The sequence below is a fragment of the Pocillopora damicornis genome, chromosome 2 (assembly GCF_964200805.1).
Source record: "Pocillopora damicornis chromosome 2, jaPocDami1.2, whole genome shotgun sequence".
NCBI classification, from domain to species: Eukaryota; Metazoa; Cnidaria; class Anthozoa; order Scleractinia; family Pocilloporidae; genus Pocillopora; species Pocillopora damicornis.
The window spans coordinates 35,481,940-35,502,991 of record NC_142671.1 but is presented as its reverse complement, the minus strand read 5'-3'; the positions used below and the strand labels follow the sequence as shown (position 1 = coordinate 35,502,991).

Here is a 21,052-nt window from a genome sequence, read left to right as displayed (position 1 = left end):
TAATTGAAATGTTCGCCCTATGCAGGAACTTTCCACATGACCTGAACAGTCATATGTTATGAGATAACTTAAGAAAAATGTACTTGTGTCGGTAGAACTATTTTAAGTACAGTACCACCTAGTGATAAAAATTAATGACTTCCTGTAAGCATGAACATTTGGGAGAAGTTATGGTGGTAATTGACCCTTTCTTTGCTAGGATGCATAGGGTCTGATGATTGTAAAGTATATCTTTTAGCTTTCAAACTTTCAACTTTGTATTAATTGTAACTGTTTGCCATATCTATTTCTCTGTACCTAATAAGCCCACAAAGTTGAAGCAGGTGAGTCAATAACCTGACTTCCTATGTTTGAAATTGTGTGATTATATAATTTTGCCGTGTAAGTTACCACATTGTAACATGCAACATTATTATATAGATTGCATTAAATACTCTCGCTCAAGCTTTCATTAATGCACAGTGTTTCTTATCAATGCTTATACCCAAACTAAACATTGATATACGGAGTTGGTCACAAGATATGCGAATTTTAAAGGGTTGGAATCTGGAAAGGTGAGGATCCTCCTTTAATGAGGACTGAAATTAATGGGGACCCTCCTTTTTTATTTCATGTTTTTACTTTGACCTGCCTCCTCGGTACGGGCGAGTCGAATGTCTCGATCGTGATCCCTAATTCTGTCTTGTATGGGTCTTCCAGTCTCTCCGATGTATACCTTGCCGCATTCACAGGGAATCCTGAAAACTACGTCATCTTAAAGACTCGCCCGTACCGAGACCACCGCCGTTTCAGAGCATGCCCACAACACCGGACACAAGCCACTCTGGAACGAAGTTAAGTTTATTGATCGTGACCCTTATTACTACACGCGCGGGGTCAAAGAGGCAATTCATATAAGACTTCACCCTGACAACATCAACAGGGATAGTGGAATAGAAATTCCAGAAGCATGTATGCCCACGATCAAAAAACTCAATAACAGGAGAGCCGTGCGACAGCGGACCGCCGAGGGAAAGTATCTGGCAGAGAAGCTCTCTCCTGGGATGAGTTATTTGAGCTGTTCTATCAAGGGAAAGGTTACTGATTTGCATCTGTTTGTAAAGTTATCTATATTAAGCTAATTTTTTACAACCTTTTGCCTTTGCCTAATTGACCTAATCAAGGAGCAAAACCGTAGCATGCAACACATTTTTCGTGTTAAGAGGCGAAAAAGCGAGAGCGCGCGCAAAGACCCGCGGTGTTCAGTCGACAACCTCACCTACTGTTAGTCGTTTGTGCCCGTTCTCGCTCGTCCCCATAACCTCGTTCCCAGGGAACCTTTTTCCTTCAGAAGAAAAACCCTGGTAACGAGGTTGTCGGCTCCACTGACGGAAAGCTTAGAGACTGATACTGAGAAAATCTTAAAGTTGGAGCTCAAAGATTCGGGAAAAAAGAAAAGCAATATTTTATTTTGCTGATTTACCTGATCTTGTTTGTAGTCTATTATGGCCCGTGGTTTGATCATGTCCTCAGTTGGTGGAAACACAAGGATGATCCTGATGTATTGATTCTAAATTACGAGGACATGAAGGAGGTGAGTGTGAAAAGAGGGGGTCTGGAAAGCACTTGAGATTTGTTTCGAGCACGTTAAGTCAAGGTTAGAGAATGTAGGCCTGATGAGGGGAGGAGAGTGGGGTCCTGTACATCTTGGTCATGAATCATCTTGGCTTCCTGTTTTGGTCGAACTTAAGATAAGGCCGAAAAAAAAAACCAAAAAAAAATTGAAAATTTACAAACTGGTAGCATATCCATAGTTTGCTATCTATAATATATATTTTGCTACGCTAAAGGACATCATTTGGCCATAATAAATATTCATCACGATCATTTCGTTGGTACTTGCACTCTGTATGGTGCCCTCAGCTTTAGTTTTAACGGGCTTCATCGTTACTCTAAAAAGTCTGCTTTTTATGTAGTGATATTATCGCCAACTAACATTACAGAACATCACTCATTGTTTTTTCGAACCTCCCTTTAACTAGGACTTGCTTGGTGCAATTAGAAAAATTGCCACTTTCATTGGGAAAGAGCTTCCCCTCGAGACTCTGGAGCGTATTGTCAGCCAAACATCATTCAACGCCATGCAAAAAGAAGGAAACTCTAATTTTTCCTTTCTCAGAGGGTTCAAAGGTCTTTGCATTCGTAAAGGTGAAGTGGGAAACTGGAAGGATTATTTCACTGAAGACCAAAGCAAGCGATTTGATTCTCTGATCAAAGAGAAATTGGCTGGATCAGGACTAGAATTTGCCATGTAAATTCTTGTAAATCAACTCCGAAATATCTAAGATGTGGTGTTCCCCAGGGAACAATTTTGGGACCCCTTCTGTTTTTAATATATATTAATGACTTACCACATTGTCTGACATATTCGAAACCCAGAATGTACGCAGATGATACCAGCCTGACGCTTGCCAGTACTGACTTTGATCATATAAATTATTGCCTTAATTACGACCTGAGTAATGTGTACGAATGGCTGAGTGCTAACAAGCTTACCCTAAATATGACAAAAACTGAGTTTATGCTTATTGCATCAAGGCAGAAGTTATCACAATTTACGGAAAGTCCTTCTCTTACTGTAAGCGAAATCGCAATAGAACAAGTAACCTCCGTTAAGTCCCTTGGAGTTTATGTCGATCAAAATATCAACTGGGAGTGTCATATTGAAAACATCTCTAAGAAGATAGCTTGTGCCATTGGTGCAATTAAACGAATTCGGCACCTCACTCCATTTAATGTTCTAATTAAAGTTTATAATAGCCTTGTTCAACCACATTTTGATTATTGTAATGTAGTGTGGGGAAACTGTAACAAGGGCCTTTCTGAAAAACTGCAAAGGCTTCAAAATCGGGCAGCTCGCATCCTAATGTCTGCGAGCTATGATAGTAATTTAGATGATTTGTTCCGGGCACTAGGGTGGCGAAGACTCTACTATCAAAGATTGGAACAAAAATCTATCTTAATGTATAAAACTTTACATGGTATGACACCAGATTATCTGAGATCAAGATTTGTATATCGTGACAATATAAGTGCTTATCGTTTAAGGAATACGGAAAACAAATTAGTTCTTCCACAACCTCGAACTGATTATCTTAAGAGAAGTTTTTTGTACAGCGGAACTCACTTGTGGAACGACTTACCCTTAGACCTAAGATAAGCGTCTTCACTGACCGATTTCAAATCTAAATTAAGTCGCCACAGTTTAAAGTAATATCTTAATTTTAAGTAAATTTTAGACACGGCCTCCATGAAAAGCAGATTTTTTTTTTTATTTGTTTCTTTTATTTGAATTGTTATTATTAGATTTTATTATAGTTAGGAAGATAGATATACCTTTATAGATAATTAACAACTGATGGAAATACCGTGTATAAATAAAGTTATCTTATCTTATCTTATCTTATCTTAAGACGAGTTTTAAAAAGATACCGAACGGTCCGTTCAATGGAGAAGAATACTTTAGGAATGATATGAATTTTATAATAATTAGGAAATTAAATTGATCTGTAGAACAGTTAATCCAGCCCTCAAATGATCTTTTCATTAATTTAATCTTTAACTAGTGTACGTTTATTGCTGAATAAGTAGAAAGAATTGATTTTTTGGAAACGGAGTAAAGAAGGCTGTTACCGACATTGCAGCAACAATCGACCCCATTGCAGCAACACCATCCTTTTCTCGAAAGTAGATCCCAATTGGTAAATAAACAAGCCAGGCTCCTACAAATAAAGTTGGCCGATATCGGCCGATACATTGTGACCACCAAGCCCCGCCTCCTCTTACCACCCCACCCCCTCCCCTTACCACCCCAACCCCTCCCCTTACCACCCCACCCCACCCCACCCCACCCCCCCCACCCCCGGCTTGCTGAACAAAGCAAGTAAAAATACTTGAAACGTCAAACTTCCAAAATGTTGTCCGTGGGCAATTGCGGTCACGAACTGGCTTTTCGATTTTGTCGGTTGCACTCGGAACACCTGGCATGGCGACGGGTGAAATAAAGCCTCGATTCGGGATGGGAGAGGAGGAGGGGCCAAGGGATGATTAATTTAGAAAAAAAAGCCAATGAATAAATAGGTAAATGAATGAATAAATGAATGGGTCTGTCCAGGGGCTCCTGATCGGCCCAAGCTTGTCAAATGAATAAATTGATGTTTTGAAACGAGATCCAGGAATAATTGATTCATGGAAAGTTTCTATCTTTGTCCACTGATTCTAAACCGATGTGGAATTTTGTATCAAGATTTTCTGTCGAGGAAGGAAAACCGGGAGGTTCCTCAAACAAAGGAAATCAGTTCGACATCTATCTCTCTTTTGCGGGGGCCGAGGTGGGAAAAAACAGATTTCCGTGAAATTTACCACTATTTGCACAAAAAGGAGACGTAAGATTTGGTCACATCATTTAAATAAGATCCAAATTTTCGTCTTCGCCCGCGGTAAAAGTTTTAAGGATTTAAGTGAGAATGGATGGTGATAACAGCTGTACAGTTAAAAATTTTCCAAGTTTCTTGTCACTTACGTCCATATTGAACCCACGAAATGTAGATTTAAGTCTTTTTGGAGGAGTAAAATTACTTCTCTGTTAAAATACTGGGTGGAGAAACTACAACGAAATTCATTAGCATTGAGCAAAATTTAATTTTACAGCCACTGCGGGGGCTGAAGGAGGACAGAAAATTTCAGAGAAATCTATAGTTACTGGCGCATGCAAGTTTGATCGTTGACGTAAACTTAAGTAGTTTCAAATATATATTCTATTGTCAGATATGTATTTTTCTAATGAAGTCATAAAGAACTTTTCGCCGAAGTGAAACCACAAGAACTAGATGTAAAGTCTTAAAGACGATTCTTTTCTTGGCAGTCATTTTCATAGTGACACGGCGAAATGTAGATTTTAAGCTTTTACATGGAGTAAAATGTCATGGAAAAAATACCTCCCGGAACAATAGGTTCATTTTTTGCTGCCAAAATTGATTTTTAAGTTTTCTTCAGGTCGAATTTTTAAATTTGCAGACGCAAATTAAGTCTTGAAAAGATTCATTTGGGTTTTTTGTTCCATATTGTTTCTTTTGATCGACACGAGCTGTCGTCGGCGTGTCTGGTTGATTTTCATTTTAGGGTGAATTTAAATGAGAATTGATGGATCGGCAGATGTTTGAACATCAATCAAGGAAATCAATTTTTTAATTGTAAGTTTTGTTGAGTTACCATTAGGGGTAGATAAGATAAAATTCAAATCTCTCAGTAGAGGGAGCAATCTTTTGTTATAAAGATAAAGTAGCTCTTCCTACGCATTGCGGACCTACAATATCGTACTGTGGGCTCAAGTTTTACCCAGACTTCATAAACACCAGTAGCAATCGCGTACATCAAGTCTTTGGGAAGGCCGGAAAACGTCGTGCGGGGTTAGATGCTCTCACAAATCGCTTGATTCATGGCGAAATTTTTACGGCTATCCATTGTCTTCCTTCTATGGCTCTCAGTTTTCGTTTCAGAGACTGCTATGGTGAAAATTCATCGCGCTGTGCCGCGAAATGCCAAGCAAACACGCGCAGATTCAGACTTGAGTTGGTTTGGTTTTGAACCCTGTAAATTTCTGCCTGACTTGTCGAAGATGTTCGTGAAGAAAGAAGCGTGGTTATACTCGATTCCGGCCACAATTCTCGTTGGAATGTGCGGTATATTTCCTCTTCTTGTGATTCCTGTGGAAGCTGGACAGGCTTTGCGAGAAGGGGGTGAGTTGTTAGTTAAATTATAGTTTGGTTCTCTTTATCTCTGGATAACTTAGTGTTGTCGCTCTCTTAAAGTAAATTCGATACGGCTTATGTTTCCGCAGTACTCAAGGCTCGAGGAAGCCTTTTGAAATTTTACCACCAAAAGGCACATTTTTAAAGATTTTTCGATTTGGTATTCGAGAAAACAACGGTTAGCTTGCAATGTAAGCAAAGATTGTGAATTAAACAGAGTGGCGAAACCGATCCCTATTGGGAAAATGGACAGCGTATTGAATTTATTTAACCAGCTGTTTTTAATCAATAGAGCATTGTACACATAATTTACGCCTCCTGTCCTCTGTGCAAAAGGTTTGTTTTTGAGATTGGGTTTTGCAGCGATATATTTTAAATCGCGATATATTTTAAATCGCTATATATTTTATATCGCTATACATAAAACGAATTAACGCGAAGTAGTTCGACATGTTGTTGTGGCGACTCACTTTTACGTACAGTAATTTATTCTGGTGAAGAATTTCTTTCAGCGAAAAACACTCGACCGAAATCTTAAACAATATTTCTTTCCCAGGTGCTTAGCTTATATTTGCATTTGTATCTTTTAGCTTTTCGCTCTCTTCTCTGTGGATATTTCTCCGTTCTCACGTTCACGTTATTTCACCCCGGCAGAAGTAATGGGAATCGAGTCGCCAATTAATTTTTTTAATTCATAGTATATTTTTCGTTCCTGAAAAAGAACACTTCTGTACCTTTTCCCTTAAATGCAATTTCCTTATAGGGTAAAAAAAATTGAGTTTTAGCAGTGTAAGACGAAAACAACACGCTCGTTAACGTTTCCTCGAAAAAGTTTCGTGGTTTCACGAAGAAATTTCATCGCACCTATAATATCCAAGCAACATGTATATCACGAATATTCTGAATACAGTGTTGCAGTGACACAAATCTTTTTACAGTTGTTGATCCTTATTTTAAGTAGATAATGTTCCTTATTCACAAGCGTTTATTAAAACGGGATTCCTGTTTTTGTGACGAGAAAAAAAATTGCATGACTAATAGATTTTAAATAACGTTGTAATAACTCCTAGCTCTGTCGAAATTTCGTAATTCGTTGTGGAAAAATATCTCAAATTTCATCTTGACGTAATGTGCGAAAATGTTATATTTAAACAGGAATATTACCATCATTTCCAATATTTACACCATTAGAGGATTTTCTTCTAGGATATTTGTCAGCTGGGCCGCCCTAATAATTTTGTCAGTTTACTTTAGTGCCAATGGTTTCCTGAAATGTAAACAATTAACGAGAAATAACAATTATTTTTTTGAAGTTTAAATTCAGTTCAGAATGAAAATAACACAACCAAATTTAGGGGCTTAATCTGTGATAAAAAAACAACTCAAGTACTGTAGCTTGCTTTGAATCTCGTGGTACATTTTGTTCTATTTTTCAGCATTAGTGTGCATGTATTTGTTTTATAAAAATACTTTTTTAATGTTTGACCTAATCCAAACAGAATTTTTTTATCCGGTTATGTCATGATATTCAAAATCTCTGTGTGTGTCTGTTACATAATTTTATAGATTTTTTTTTTTTAACACTTGACCTAATCCAAACAGATGTTTTTTTACCCTCTTATGTAATGATTTTCAAAATCTCTTTGGGATGTCTCAAAAATGTAAAACCCTCCTTTAGTCGGATGTTCACTGTGAAGGTGTCAGGCAGCACAGACGACTCAAACAATATCGAGGGCTCAATGAACACAGTCTTTATTCCTGAGCTTGACCACGAGCACTTCGTGTTACAACAACAACAATAGTTGGGGAGCCCGGATGTAGTTTCCCTCAGGGAGGGCCTAGGTACAAGTGACGGGCCAACATCCCCCCTTCTTTGGGAAAAAAAAAAAAAAATCAATAGTAAATAGAACAGAGTAAAGTAGGCAGGTGTAGCCTTATATAAGGTTCTGTTCGGACTGTTATCATGGAAAGTTCTGCAACCGTGCTGTTATGCAGCGCGAACGTTTATGGCCGGCATTACTTGAGTTCAAAGTCTTTGAACCGAGCTGGTGGTTTGATGAGTCTTGTGCGTGTTCTCATTTCGGGTTGGTGATCCCTTGGCTGTTCTTGAATTGTAGCAAGGGGTGTGTCGATAGGCAGCTCACTTGGGCCCGTGGCTGGTGTGCTTGGTTCTTGTGGTTGTGGAGGGGAAGGGGTGTCGAGAACTGGGCCGCTGTTACTTTTGTCTAATGAGGGAGGTGGTTGCTGTGTAGGCTGATTAGTGGGCATATTCAGCTCTGATCCTAGACGATTGTAGTGATTTGCAAGGCTGTGGCCTGGTCTAGGCGTGAGCGTGGGTGGGGTGCACGGTGGTGTTTGGGGAGGAGGAGGTGCTGCATGCCTGATGTGTATCCGATTTCGTCGAATGGTACTGTGGGGCGTTTGTATGGTGTAAGATCTTGAGTGGCGTTGTCCAGTGACACGGCCATATGCCCAAGGGTTGCCTGGTTTGCTTGTCGGTGGTCGTGCGTACACAAATTCACCAATGTTGATGCTATTCTGCTCTGGGCCCGCAGTCTTGTCATAGTGAGCTTTACTGGTGTTGCGTTTGGCCTTGATTTCTGCTGATACAGTGTCACAGTTGATTGACATGGGCTCGAGAAGGTGGTCAGCTGTTGGGAGCGTCGTTCGTGTCCGGCGGCTCACCATGCGTTGGGCAGGAGAGTAGGTGTGGCCTTTTGGTGGTGTGTTTCTGTAATTGAGCAAGGCGATTTGGAAGTCATCTGATTTCTTTAGCATAGACTCCGATACTTTCACTGCTGCCTCGGCTCGACCGTTGCCCTGGGAGTGATAGGGACTTGAGGTGGTATGTTTGAACCCGTACTGAGAGGCAAAGTCCATGTAATCCTTACTGGTGAATTGTGGTCCGTTGTCTGTGTGGCAGATACGTGGAACGCCAAACCTGGCGAAATGAGCTTTGGTTTTGTTAATGACTGATGTTGCCAAAGTGTCGTCAAGTTCATCCACTTCGATCCAGTCAGAAAAATGGCACACTGTTGCAAGGTAGGCTTTCTGTCTGTACTGGAAGATGTCTTGGCTGATGATCTGCCATGGTAGTGTTGGAATCGGAAGTGATCGCATAGGTTCCTTTGTTGACTTTGATCTATACTGTGCGCAGGTACTGCAGTTGTTGCACATATCAAACACTGCTTGTCTCATCCCTGGCCAGAATAGTATGTCTCGTGCCATGCGTACATTTGATTCAGGACCAAAGTGGTTTGCATGGATTTTCAGCAGCATCTCAGCTTGCATGGACTGCGGTATCATAACTTGGGCGCCTTTGTAGATGAGGCCATTGTCAGTGGTTAGCTCGTCTCTGTAGGTCCAGTATGCTCGTAGTGGTTGTGGTAGCTGCTTTCTGTCATCCGGCCAGCCTTGGGCGATTGTGGCCATTAACTTGGAGAGGTGTTCATCCTTTTTGGTCTCATCGCGTAGGCGAGATTCGGTGGTTTCTGTGAGGCGGGGGTTGTGGGTATCGGATTCCTCTGTGAGTTCAGTCCTGAATACTTCAAAGCCTGTGACCCTGGCATGTACTGGGGTAGGTAGTGCTGCTCTTGAGAGAGTGTCTGCCAGGTAGAGTGAGGTTCCTTTCTTGTATTGGATGGTGAAGCGGTATCTCTGCAGTCTCATTAGCATTTTCTGTAGCCGTGCTGGGGCTTTGTGCAGAGGTTTTTTGCAGATGGTCTCAAGTGGCTGGTGGTCGGTGTGAACTTCGATATCTGATTTGCCATAGAGCCAGTGGTCAAATTTTCCAAATGCGTTACAAATGGCCAAGCACTCTTTTTCGATTTGGGAGTATCGTTGCTCCGTTGCGTTGAGGCTGTTTGATGTGTATGCTACGGGTTGGAGGCGTCCTTCACTATTGGGCTGAAGGAGGGCACCGCCCACGCCTTCTTCACTAGCGTCGACTTGAAGTGTGACCGGTTTACTGAGGTCATAGTATTGGAGCACTGGTGCAGTGGAGATGAGGTGTTTGGCTTTGTTAAATGCGTCATCTTGTGCTTGTGCCCACATAAAGGGGATATCTGACTTGGTGAGTTGGGTGAGAGGCCGGATGATGGTGCTGAGGTTTGGACAATAGGGTGAGAGATAGTTGGCCATTCCCACGAATCGCTGAACACCTGCTTTGTTTCGGGGTGGGGCCATTGCTGAGATTGCTGCTATCTTGTCTGGGTCTGCTTGCATTCCTCGATCAGTTATGACGTTGCCCATGAATTTGACTTGTTTTAGCTTGAACTGCAGTTTGCTCTGGTTTAATTTTATGTTCTTTTTGGAGCAGCGCTCCATAAGTGCGACGAGACGGCGGTCGTGATCTATCTCAGCTTCTTGGTAGGTTGTTCCTTCTCCGAACACAAGTATATCATCGGCGATGCATAATACTCCATCAAGACCCTCTAGAGCTGACATGAGGCGCTTTTGAAATTCCTCAGGAGCGCTTGATATGCCAAATGGGAGGCGGAGCCATCGGTATCTCCCATAAGACGTGTGCATTGTCGTCATCAGTGACGATTCTTCATCAAGTGGTACGTGTAGAAAACCTTCTCTGACATCAACAAGTGAGAAACATTTGGCATGGCAGAGTTTATGGAGCTGTTCAGACAGTGTTGGCATTTGATACACTGGTCTGAGAATTCCTTTATTGACTGTTTGGCTGGGGTCAATGCAGATTCTTGTCTTCTTTGGTGTCTCTTTAATGACTTCATTGGAGCACCATGAGGTGGGTTCCTCTACTTTCTTTATGATACCAGCTGCGGTGTATCTGTCAAGGGCTTCCTTTTCTTTCATGCGTTTTGCCACAGGGACTCGATGTATTGGCATTTGTACTGGTGAGACGTCAGCTTTTACTTCGAAATGAACTGGGGGTCCCAGGCAGCCAAGGCCTTCGAAGTTTTCAGGATACTGTGTGAGTATGTCTTCCTTGGTGAGGTTCCCGGGTGGGGCCAGGCGTCGTTTGGAAGGGATCATTATAGGTTTAGAAGGTGAGGGCGTTGCTGGGTCACCGTATGGGTTGGCACTGTCGGGTTGGTCAGGGTGGCGGCCTTTTACTCCCTTGAGTGTACCGTTGGCTTGAGCTGCTGGGTCACCTGGGTCTGGATTGGTTTGTGACGAGCTGGCTGGGTAGGTAGGGGCTCTCTTGCCTGATGAGTCTCTTACTGCTGATGTGAGTGAGAATATTTCGTGTGCCCTGATGGTGATGAGCCCCAGTGCCTCGTAGTCAGAGCCAGAGAGAAGGGCTGGTTTGTTCATCATGACGTCCCTAGGAAGTATCTGGAATGTGAGCGATTCGTATCGTTTGTTTCTTTCGCACAGAAGGTCGATCTGCCCCAGTGGTTTCAGCGGCTGGGAGTCGCCATAGGGGTGTAGTAGGTAGGGTGACTTTCTAAGCTTCATGTTTGGCATCAGCCTGAAAAGGGTATCTTCAGACAAGGTATTGCAGGTGGCGGCGGTGTCTATTTGGAATGTCACTGGGGTGAATTTGTTCCCTGTTGCAGACATGGGCAGTGTAACAAAGTATTTTTTCTTTGCGTGGGTTGTGTGGATACTGTGTATTTGCCGTGTTTCCAGGGAGTAGCACTGTTCTTGGTAGTCATCAGTGTAGTACTCCACAGGGTGTTGATCATTTGTCATCTGCAGCATATGTACGTTTTGTTCACGAGGGGGTTTTGGTTGGGACCGGCTGCGAGGTGCTCTGTGGCCTCGCCCCCTACCCTGAGCTTGCCATTGGGTAGTTCTCCTTGGTTGTTCATGTTGGGGGGCGCCTGTCTCGAGACAGACTCTGGAGAAGTGGTCGTTAATTCCACACTTAGTGCAGGTTTTGCCATTTGCAGGGCATGTTTTCCAAGGGTGAGGTCCGCGTCGGTCTCCGCACCAAAAGCAGGTTCCAGGCTCCCGCTTTAGTTTCATTTGTTTGTGGCTTATCCAATTAACTTGTTCCTCGATTCCTTTTGTGGCGTCTGTTATGAGTTTGTTGGCTTTTTGGGCTGACTCGAGGGTCTTGGCTTCGGCAACGACATCTTGCATGTTCTTGGGCATTCCGTCCGACTTTAAATGCGTTTTTAGTAACTCAGCTCTCATTGTGCCATCGTGCAAGCCAAAAACGAATTTGTCACGGCACATTTCGTCGGTCAGTGCATTGTACGAGCACAGGCTGCCCGCCTGTCTGACCTTAATTTCCCATTCCTGAACAGATTCGTGTGGGCTTTGCTGAGTGTTCCAGAATTTAAATCTGTCCGCCAATAGGGAGCTTCCGATAGATCCAGTGTAATGAAGTCGTAATTTGTCCATCCAGATCCATGGTTTTTTCTGATCATCAGCTGCTATCTGGGGTTCAATTGTGTAACGGATCACTTGCAAGGCTTCGTCCGGCATTGCCGATCGGAGCGCTGATATTTCCAGTAACGGTTTCTTGTAGTAATCTGCTCTCTCTGTCTCGGGGTTTTTCGCTAAGTTTCGGTAGTCTGCTTGGATGCAGTAGTCGTGGAATCTGAGTTCGAAGTTCTTGAAATTTTCTGACATATTCCCGCCGAGTTTCAATTCAGGTCGCTTGAGGTTCGCCATCGCTGTTTGACGAGTCGGCTGCGGTCGCTGAATTCGCTAAGTGTACGTTTGCTCTCCGTAAATGCTTCTCTTGTCGATTTATCGGATCTATCCCACTCCTGACACCATGTCAGGCAGCACAGACGACTCAAACAATATCGAGGGCTCAATGAACACAGTCTTTATTCCTGAGCTTGACCACGAGCACTTCGTGTTACAACAACAACAATAGTTGGGGAGCCCGGATGTAGTTTCCCTCAGGGAGGGCCTAGGTACAAGTGATGGGCCAACAAAGGTCAGGTCACCCTTGTGTCATGTTCTCCTGAGTTACATTTTGTCCCCAGGGGAGCCATCTTGAACTCAGGATAGTTATGTCACTAACATTTTGAGATTTAGACATTTGACGAGCGGAAAATAGGGTGATGCTGGCTTTTTTACCCTTGAATAAACCTGAAGAGTGACTAGCATCTAATTTCTCCATACAGCAACACTTGCGAATCATTCATTCAGATCATGAGAATGATCCCCAACCTAAGAAGCTTTAATTGCTAAACAAATTCTCCTTCTCAGTGTCATAGATAATGTATAGTGACAACAAGGGAGAATGGAAGGCTACAGTAAGGTTAGGGTGTAAAGGTTTATTATTTGATAAATATATTCTGCTAAACATTGGGGTGATTCAGCCAAATGCAAATGAAATTAATTTTAAAACACATTTTGTTATTCTTACCTTCCAGTCACAGCGGATCATCTGAAGTTGCTTTTAAGTTTTGCTGTCGGTGGTCTATTAGGAGATGTTTTTCTTCATCTGTTGCCAGAGGCTTGGGCACATGTTCATGAAGGTAACATTCATTTATTGATAAAATGATCACTATTAAAACTTGATGATACCTCAGAATTCTCCACAGTTCTTTTCTGTAGGGCTGTCACTGCACTGTTGGTTAGCTCTGCTCTGTGGATTGCTAGGTCTGTCTTTACCCAATGGCTGGGGCATTTTGTGATCTTCTTGTGCAAGATGCATGATAAATACCTTTCTTTATTGCCCCTCTTTACTGAAGAGCATAAACCAATCTTTCAGGGAAATGCAATTAATTTTTGTCTGTGAAGTAGGGAGAAGCAGTTATGATTAACATATCTTGCCCAAGAACACAACACAATAACCTGCCTATTGTAACTGTATTTCTTAACCTGGCCTCGGGGTAATAGTATCTACTAGGTAAATCTCTGTCTGGTGGATGGCACAGTAAGTTTTGCAATCACTTATCTCCTGGAAAGTGATTTATCTGTGGGATTGCATTATCTACCCATTAGAAAACTGGGTTCTGGAGTTGGGCAGATTAACCAACAAGCCACTGGCATCTAACACATCCAGGTGAAGCACATTTACCTACATGTATTGTACTTTATATTTTTTTTTACTTTTTCTCATAGGAGATCCACATACCAACCATTTTTATATTGGCTTTTGGGTGCTGGCTGGAATGTTTGGATTTTTAACTTTAGAAAAAATATTTGCTGAAGAAAATGAAGATGAAAAAAGTCTCAAGGAGAAGGACAAAAGTGAAGGAAAGGTGAGTTAGGATGTTTTTACTTGAAATGATTTAGTTTGGGATTGACCTCAGCTTTTAACCCTTTAACTCCCACAAGTGATTAAAATGAAACTTCTTCCTTTAATAGCCGTATGTTATCCAGCAAACAGGTAATGAGAATATTCAAACTTATCAGGTCGAAGCTGCTATCTTCATCCTGCACCAAATCTTATCACTAATTTACAAGGAAATGTGTAGCAGCCAGAGGGGAGAATTAAGGATTAGATCTTGGAAGTTTAGGGGTTAAGGAATGAAGTGTAAGCCTGTGAGCTTGCAAGCTGTACACTGGAATTTAAACAATTTGTTATCCTAACTTTTAAAGTTTCCAAAAAGTCACACATTTGTGAGCTTTTTTGGGTTGTTGAAACTAGTAGGAGAGAAGCTGCATGATAACTTCACTTAACTGAGTTTAATTTCATAAGGGTACATGTATCTTCTATTCTCATTGCTTGTGCTCACAGACTACATGTACCTGTCGGTGTTGGTGCATGAACAACTGCTCTGAAAATGTTGTATGACAATTGGATCATACATGTGAGTCAGCTTTGCAGATATAAAGGAATTGGAAAGTTCAGTGAGCACTGGGTTGCTCTTGGCTGTACTTCAATCAACTTTTATGGATCTTTTGTGCTATCAAAACTATTGTTAGCATTATACCTAATTTTTTTTGTACATGTATCTTGATGACATAGTATATTCACAAACTTTGGTTTAAGTCTGGTTGATTCTTTTTCTAAGGATGTCACAAATGGTGCCATTTCCAATGGATGTGCTCATCATGAAAACTCAGCTAAGAAGAAAGATGCATGCAATGGAGAACTTCATAATGGGACAGTTTCAAATGGAGACATTAAAAAGTCAGACACACATCTAAGGCAAAGAAATAGAGATACTTCAAGTGATAGTAACACACCAAAAGAAACAGTTCAAGAAACAGGTAAGAAGAATATGTGTTACGAGTGTCGATGTAGAACAGGGTTGTTCCTAGACAAAACTCAGGATTGTCAGTAACAACAACAACCTGTTTTATTTCCATGCAGTTGACTTCTTGTCTTTACAGCACTAAGCTTCTTCGCAATTCTCTCTCTCCATTTAATGAAACTGTCACTCTTATATACATAAAGTACAAGGATCTAGAAACTTCTCTAAAGAACTAAATTTAGTAGATTAACACGGTTTCTAAATTTGAATAATTATGTAAGAAATAGAATGTTCCAGAATCTTGTTTTTACCAGAAGGTCGCGTCTACATGACTTTGGGTTCTAAACTGTTCTATAGAATGTTCTAGGACTTAACTTAGACAATTTTTTGTAATGATATGAATTCTATTGGTACCTTTCAACTCTTTCCATCGTATCAAACTTCAGATACCTTTAACTTGTAGAAGTGACTGACAGGTTCCTTCAACATCTCCCTATAATATCCATACATTTTTTAGCAAACATGTAATGAGAACACTCAAATTAATCAGGTTGAAGTGTCCTCGTGTACCTGTATGAAATCATTTTCCCATTTCTATCTCTCCATTTAATATAAATGACTTGTCAAGAAGTGGAATATCAAATTAAAATGTTCTTTATCTGCTATTTTTCTTCCTAAAATAACAGCTCTTCAAGAAACGCAAGACACAAAGGAAGAAAATGTTAAAGTAAGCAGCAACTTTATCCCTTTCAATACCAAAAGTGATCAGCATCTTATTTCACCCAATAGTAATACAACTGAAACATTAATTGAGATCACAGGAACAAATGAATTGATTGCCAACTGAAGAAGCTTTGATTGTTGAACAAATTCTCCTTAACATGACCAAAGGAAATGTTTGGAGATGGGTATGGAGAATATTTATTCAAATGTTAGTGTGGAAAGGGTTTGTTTATAATGATCATCCATCATGAGTGTATGGTAAGTTTACTTGAGTTAAGGTGTATTTAGTTATGTTACTTTTAAATCTGAAAAACTATTTATTCTTTATATACTTTTGTATCCTAGCTAGGGCAATGTTATGATAAAAATATGTGAATCTGAGCATTATCATTTTGTTTGATGGTTTTCAGGTTATCGGATATCTTAATTTGTTAGCTAACTCAATTGATAATTTTACACATGGCCTTGCTGTGGCTGGGAGTTTTGTTGTTAGTACAAAGGTGAGTCACCCCTAAATTCTAACTCGTGACTCAGAAATTCAGTGACAAATTTTTCAAAATTTATTCATCATTGCATTGTTGTTGTTGTTTACTTGTTCATATTATTGTGTTATCATTTATTGTTTTAAGTTACTGAATTTCTTATTTTCCCTGTGGCAGGTTGGATTGTGTACAACATGTGCAATTCTCTTGCATGAAGTACCACATGAAGTAAGTGCACTGGATGCTGAGAGCTTTTGATCTGTATACATGAACATTGTTTGGGTCATGATGGAGCTATACATTGTATTGTTTTGATTAAGATAATGATAATTAATAGTTATTAATAATAATGAATGTTTTTATATATAAAATATATATTTTTAGCTTTTAGTTTTATTTATTTTCAATACTTTAAGTTATAATAATTGTATCTATCATGTTATAGTCGCAGTGTATTTCTGTAGAACACTTTATCTAAAAGAAGTTTAAAATGTGATTTGTTTATACAAGATAATGAGTGAAGTCAACTCAGTTGACAAAACCAAGTTATTAGGTAATACCCTCTATTGATGCTAAACCAAAGTTGTTTCAGAAACTTACCCCCCCTTTGTTAATTTGTTAACAGGTTGGTGACTTTGCTATCCTTTTAAAATCTGGGTTCAGAAGATGGGATGCAGCAGTAGGACAAGTAAGCTACGTGAACTTAATTTAGAAAATTTATTTTGCTTGTTTACTTAACATTTAAAACCTCAAGTTCTTAGATGTCATCTAATGATGATGATGTGAAAAACGTGGGGAACTTAAATGTGCAGGGTGGAGACACTTGACAAAGCTACATGTGGTCTCGAAATTCTGTTTCAGATGTGGTAACAAGCTACATGAACATTTGTTGACAGAATTTATTTAATTTTGCAAAGTTTTCAATTCTTTTTTTTTATTTTTGCTAGATGGTTACAGCATCAGCTGGACTTGCTGGTTGTATTTTTGGACTAATAGCTGATCATGCAGGTTAGATTGTTTGTTTGTTTGTTTGTTTCTTGCTAACTTATGTTAGTGAGATCCTGAAATTTTTACAAACTAAAACTGTCTGTTTATAATTACACGTAGGTATATTTCCTTACCTTTCCTCAACAGTCCAGAATGTGAAAAACTATAGAATAATAATTTTTATTTACATTTTTTTTTTTGTTAGGAGATTCAACGGCCTGGGTTCTTCCTTTCACCTCAGGAGGCTTTATCTATATTGCCTTGGTAACCATTGTTCCAGATCTTTTAAAGGAAACAAGACCAAAGTGAGTTCTCCAAGAAACATTTTATTCTATATCTCAAATCTCCTTCTAGGGTTTGTTTGGTTTTGTCAGGCCATATGTCATCTCTCTCCCTTCCCCACTGGGCTGAGAGAGGACTTGTTGTGTGACAAGGTCAAACAGTGGCTACCAAAGAGACTGATAAGCATGGCTAATAACCATGTAGATTAAAAATGAAGTTAGGTAATTTTTGATGAGTTTGGAAGCCTCAGGAAAATGTTAAAAAATATACACTCTGCTGTAAGTAGTATGGGACAGTTGTAACTTGCTTTGATTCAAACACCTGGGGGGGGGGGAGGGGGAGGTGGGAGGGGAAAGTGAACAGATCTCAACCGGGGGTCTTCACCACAGCATTTGACTTCTAAATTGAGCATGGGATCAGGGATGGTGCAGTAGCAAGAGTGCTTGCCTCCCACCACTGTGGCTTGGGTTGGTGTCACATGTGGGTTGAGTTTGTTGTTGGTGTTGATCTTTGCTCTGAGAGTTTTTCTTGGGATCATTTAGTTTTCCTCCTTTTGCAAAAACTAACATTCTAATTTCCAATTTGACCTGGAAACACTTTTGGAATGTTGCAAAATTTCCATTTATTTATTTTATTTATCTTTTTGTGATTTGCTTTTAACTGTAAGTTGTAAAGTATATAGGGAAGGTCATCTATTATGAGAGTAAACTGTGCTGAACCAGTTGATTTGTGAAGGTCTTCTGACCATCAACCAAAATGTACTTGACTGAATAGAAGCCTGCAAATGTCTAGAGAAGGATTCTTGTTAACTTTTTATCTTTTTGTCATCAACTGAAGCTAAATTGATCAGTCATAACAAACAGATGTTTTTGGTACCAATCTGTTGTATGTATAAATCTTTTCCATGTAATTATAGCATCTTTACAGTTTAATAAATGAATGTTATATTCTTGTTTTCAGGGAGTCAATCAAACAGACTATCATGATGATTGCTGGAATCTCTTGTATGGGGCTTGTCTCACTGATTCACTAGACTGAACTTTTCACCAACTGTAGGAATTTTTTTACCAGTAGCACATTCACACACATGGAAATGTTTGCATTTATATTTGTAGTATAGGACAAGTAATTATTGATAATTGAGTTTAAAGAAAAAAAAAACTCCTTAAAAGTTATTTTCGCTCAACTGTAAAAGCTATGTTCACTCTTAATTCTAGAATTCGGAGACATAATGTACAGCAGTAATAAACGAATAAATATAATTATTTTAATGTAATTACATTTATATGTAACGTAAAATTGCTATTTATTAACAAGACAAAGGCAATGCTAGAGTTGCAGTAAGAATTGATGGTTATGAAACAGAGTCTAAAATAAATGACTGTGCTTTTGTAGTTCAAAAAACATTCCAAGCAATAGAATTAGAACAGGGTAGTTGACAGTGTCTGATGTGGTTTTAAAATGAGTACCGGTTAGTAACAAAATTTTGGCCTTTGTTATATTTAACTACATACATGTAAAATGGTCGAACATGAGACAATAGTCCAACTGGTTTATATTATCCAACCAGTTTAATTGGTCAAATGGAATATATGTAGCACTTTGTAATGGATTTGATTTGAAGTGCTCGTTAAACCTTCAGCGATTTCTTTTAAATTAGTATATGACCAGTATGGGCCAGCTTGTGCTTTATGGGAAAATATAACAAAAACCCTCAAGGCACAAGGACTGGCAATACACAGCTAAGCATGAGGCCATGCATTATGTGAAGATGGAAAAAAAAAAATGCAAGAAGAAAGGGAAAGAGCAGTGGTCATAGTGATGCTAAAATGCTTTTAAGTTGAGTCAAAGGGGAAAATATGTGGGTTTTAGTTATCAGGTATGGACCTCAAGCCAAATTTTTTCCTGTCTTTTTGGGCTTTGGTTTATTTTCCTGCCCTCCCAGTCTCCCACTCTGTCACTAAGTACAGAGAGTTGAATATGAGAAATTAGAATTTAAAAAATAGAGTATTAAGGGTGTGCCTTTGCAAATCCTTTGATCAGGGTCTACTAGGGTTCTCAAGTCAATGAAATTTTTTATTTTTTCTTTACAGTAAGGTAGTAAATCTGAGAAAAATGTGGCAACCTTAGTCATGTAGGTTTACCACTGTTATTTTCACTTAACTAATTGTCATGATATATTTTCCACAGAACATTGTTACTGAGAATATTTTGAAAATCATGGTATAATAGCAATATTTTTTGAATAGATTCTGTATAACCTGACATAAGATCTCAGTCATTGGGGAATTTAATTTTTAATTGTAGCAGATAAAGTAACTCATTAAGTTAAAAAAAATAAGGAGTTTTAACTGTATTTTGACATAAGTTATTGCACTTCATTTTACAAAATGTGAATGAGAAAAAGAAGGGTAGCCACAATATTGAATTGATACAATACAATATTGAAAGGGGATGGTGGTATGATGTATTAAGTTACAGATGATTTCAGATTTCATTCCTCAAATGTGGCTTGGAGAATTTTTTGTCAACTGAATTTGTCCTGGGTTGCAGGTAATTTTGAAGGGAGTTGAAAAGTGTAGTGTAGGTTTTTTGAAATGGAAACAACATTTAATTTAGCAGTTTGAGAATATTTTAAACATAGACAAGGTGTGACCTGAGTTTTAAACCAAACATAGTCATGGCAGATTATCACGATCTATAAAAGAAATTTTGGTAATAGTGACAAAATTAAACGGAAATAATTAATACTTTGTTGATCGCTTGAAGATATTAAACAAGCCTTTGTGGATGACTAATTAGCAATGAATATATTTTAATACTCATTCTGGAATTTTAATTGTATATAATGATACGTAGTGAGGAGTTTATGTAATTGTTTTAGAATCTGTCAAAGAAATGAAATTGTGTTTAAAATATTTTTTGTGAGTGATAATGAAATAATAGAAGGCGAAGATAAAACACAGACATGGCTTGGATCTGCAGCTTGTGCCATTTTTTATTACTATGATAATTTTTTTAATGTAACTCTATGTTAGCGTGTCGAGTATGTTGCTAACACCATCACAATGCCGCATCAGGGTGTGTATCTCGCACGAATCAGATCGCCGCAGTAGGGTACGTATCTCGCTCGAATCAGATCGCCGCAGTAGGGTATGTATCTCGCACGAATCAGATCGCCGCAGTAGGGTATGTATCTCGCTCGAATCAGATCGCCGCAGTAGGGTACGTATCTCGCCCGAATCAGATCGCCGCAGTAGGGTATGTATCTCGCACGAATCAGATCGCCGCAGTGGGGTATGTATCTCGCACTAATCAGATCACAGCATTGGGGTATGTATCTCGCACTAATCAGATCACAGCATTGGGGTATGCTTGTGTGAGGGACGATACTCTGACGCTCTGATTGGTGCCAATCATGTCATAAACTAGGGTACGCAAATCAGCTCAACATTGACACGTAGCAAGAGTGGTATTATCAAAGGATAGTGAGCTTATCTACCCAGTGTAATGGTTCATGTCTAGGACTTTGTCGCGATGGGCTATGGCGGTTAGAAATGTCGTCAGGGAGTCTTTCTACGTACACTTGGCGGGTTTAAATGAGGATCTCGGTTAAGTTAGCGACGCTCACTGCTTTTCGATAATGTTAAAGCTCTTGTGATTAGAAAAGAAATCGGCGACCATAAAGGGGAAGCAGAGAATT

General features: G+C 39.6%; 3 protein-coding genes across 3 annotated transcripts; 2 read left to right on the top strand and 1 right to left on the bottom strand.

Annotated features, from left to right (window-relative positions):
- The first annotated feature begins 498 nt into the window (after window positions 1-498).
- Window positions 499-3,693, top strand: LOC113668063 (sulfotransferase 2A1). Its single transcript, XM_089195258.1, has 4 exons — window positions 499-1,076; window positions 1,479-1,573; window positions 2,022-2,282; window positions 3,452-3,693. Exons 2-4 carry the CDS (start codon window positions 1,565-1,567, stop codon window positions 3,461-3,463), a joined length of 282 nt encoding a protein of 93 aa, XP_089051384.1. The 5' UTR covers window positions 499-1,076; window positions 1,479-1,564; the 3' UTR covers window positions 3,464-3,693.
- Window positions 3,694-5,353: 1,660 nt separating this feature from the next.
- Window positions 5,354-20,333, top strand: LOC113668064 (zinc transporter ZIP13). Its single transcript, XM_027183949.2, has 11 exons — window positions 5,354-5,777; window positions 13,103-13,207; window positions 13,797-13,936; window positions 14,693-14,891; window positions 15,562-15,602; window positions 16,009-16,098; window positions 16,258-16,308; window positions 16,706-16,768; window positions 17,028-17,088; window positions 17,273-17,372; window positions 18,310-20,333. Exons 1-11 carry the CDS (start codon window positions 5,477-5,479, stop codon window positions 18,380-18,382), a joined length of 1,224 nt encoding a protein of 407 aa, XP_027039750.2. The 5' UTR covers window positions 5,354-5,476; the 3' UTR covers window positions 18,383-20,333.
- Window positions 7,806-12,590, bottom strand: LOC149051049 (uncharacterized). The gene has a single exon (XM_089197826.1). It carries the CDS (start codon window positions 12,384-12,386, stop codon window positions 7,806-7,808), a length of 4,581 nt encoding a protein of 1,526 aa, XP_089053952.1. The 5' UTR covers window positions 12,387-12,590.
- Window positions 20,334-21,052: the final 719 nt, after the last annotated feature.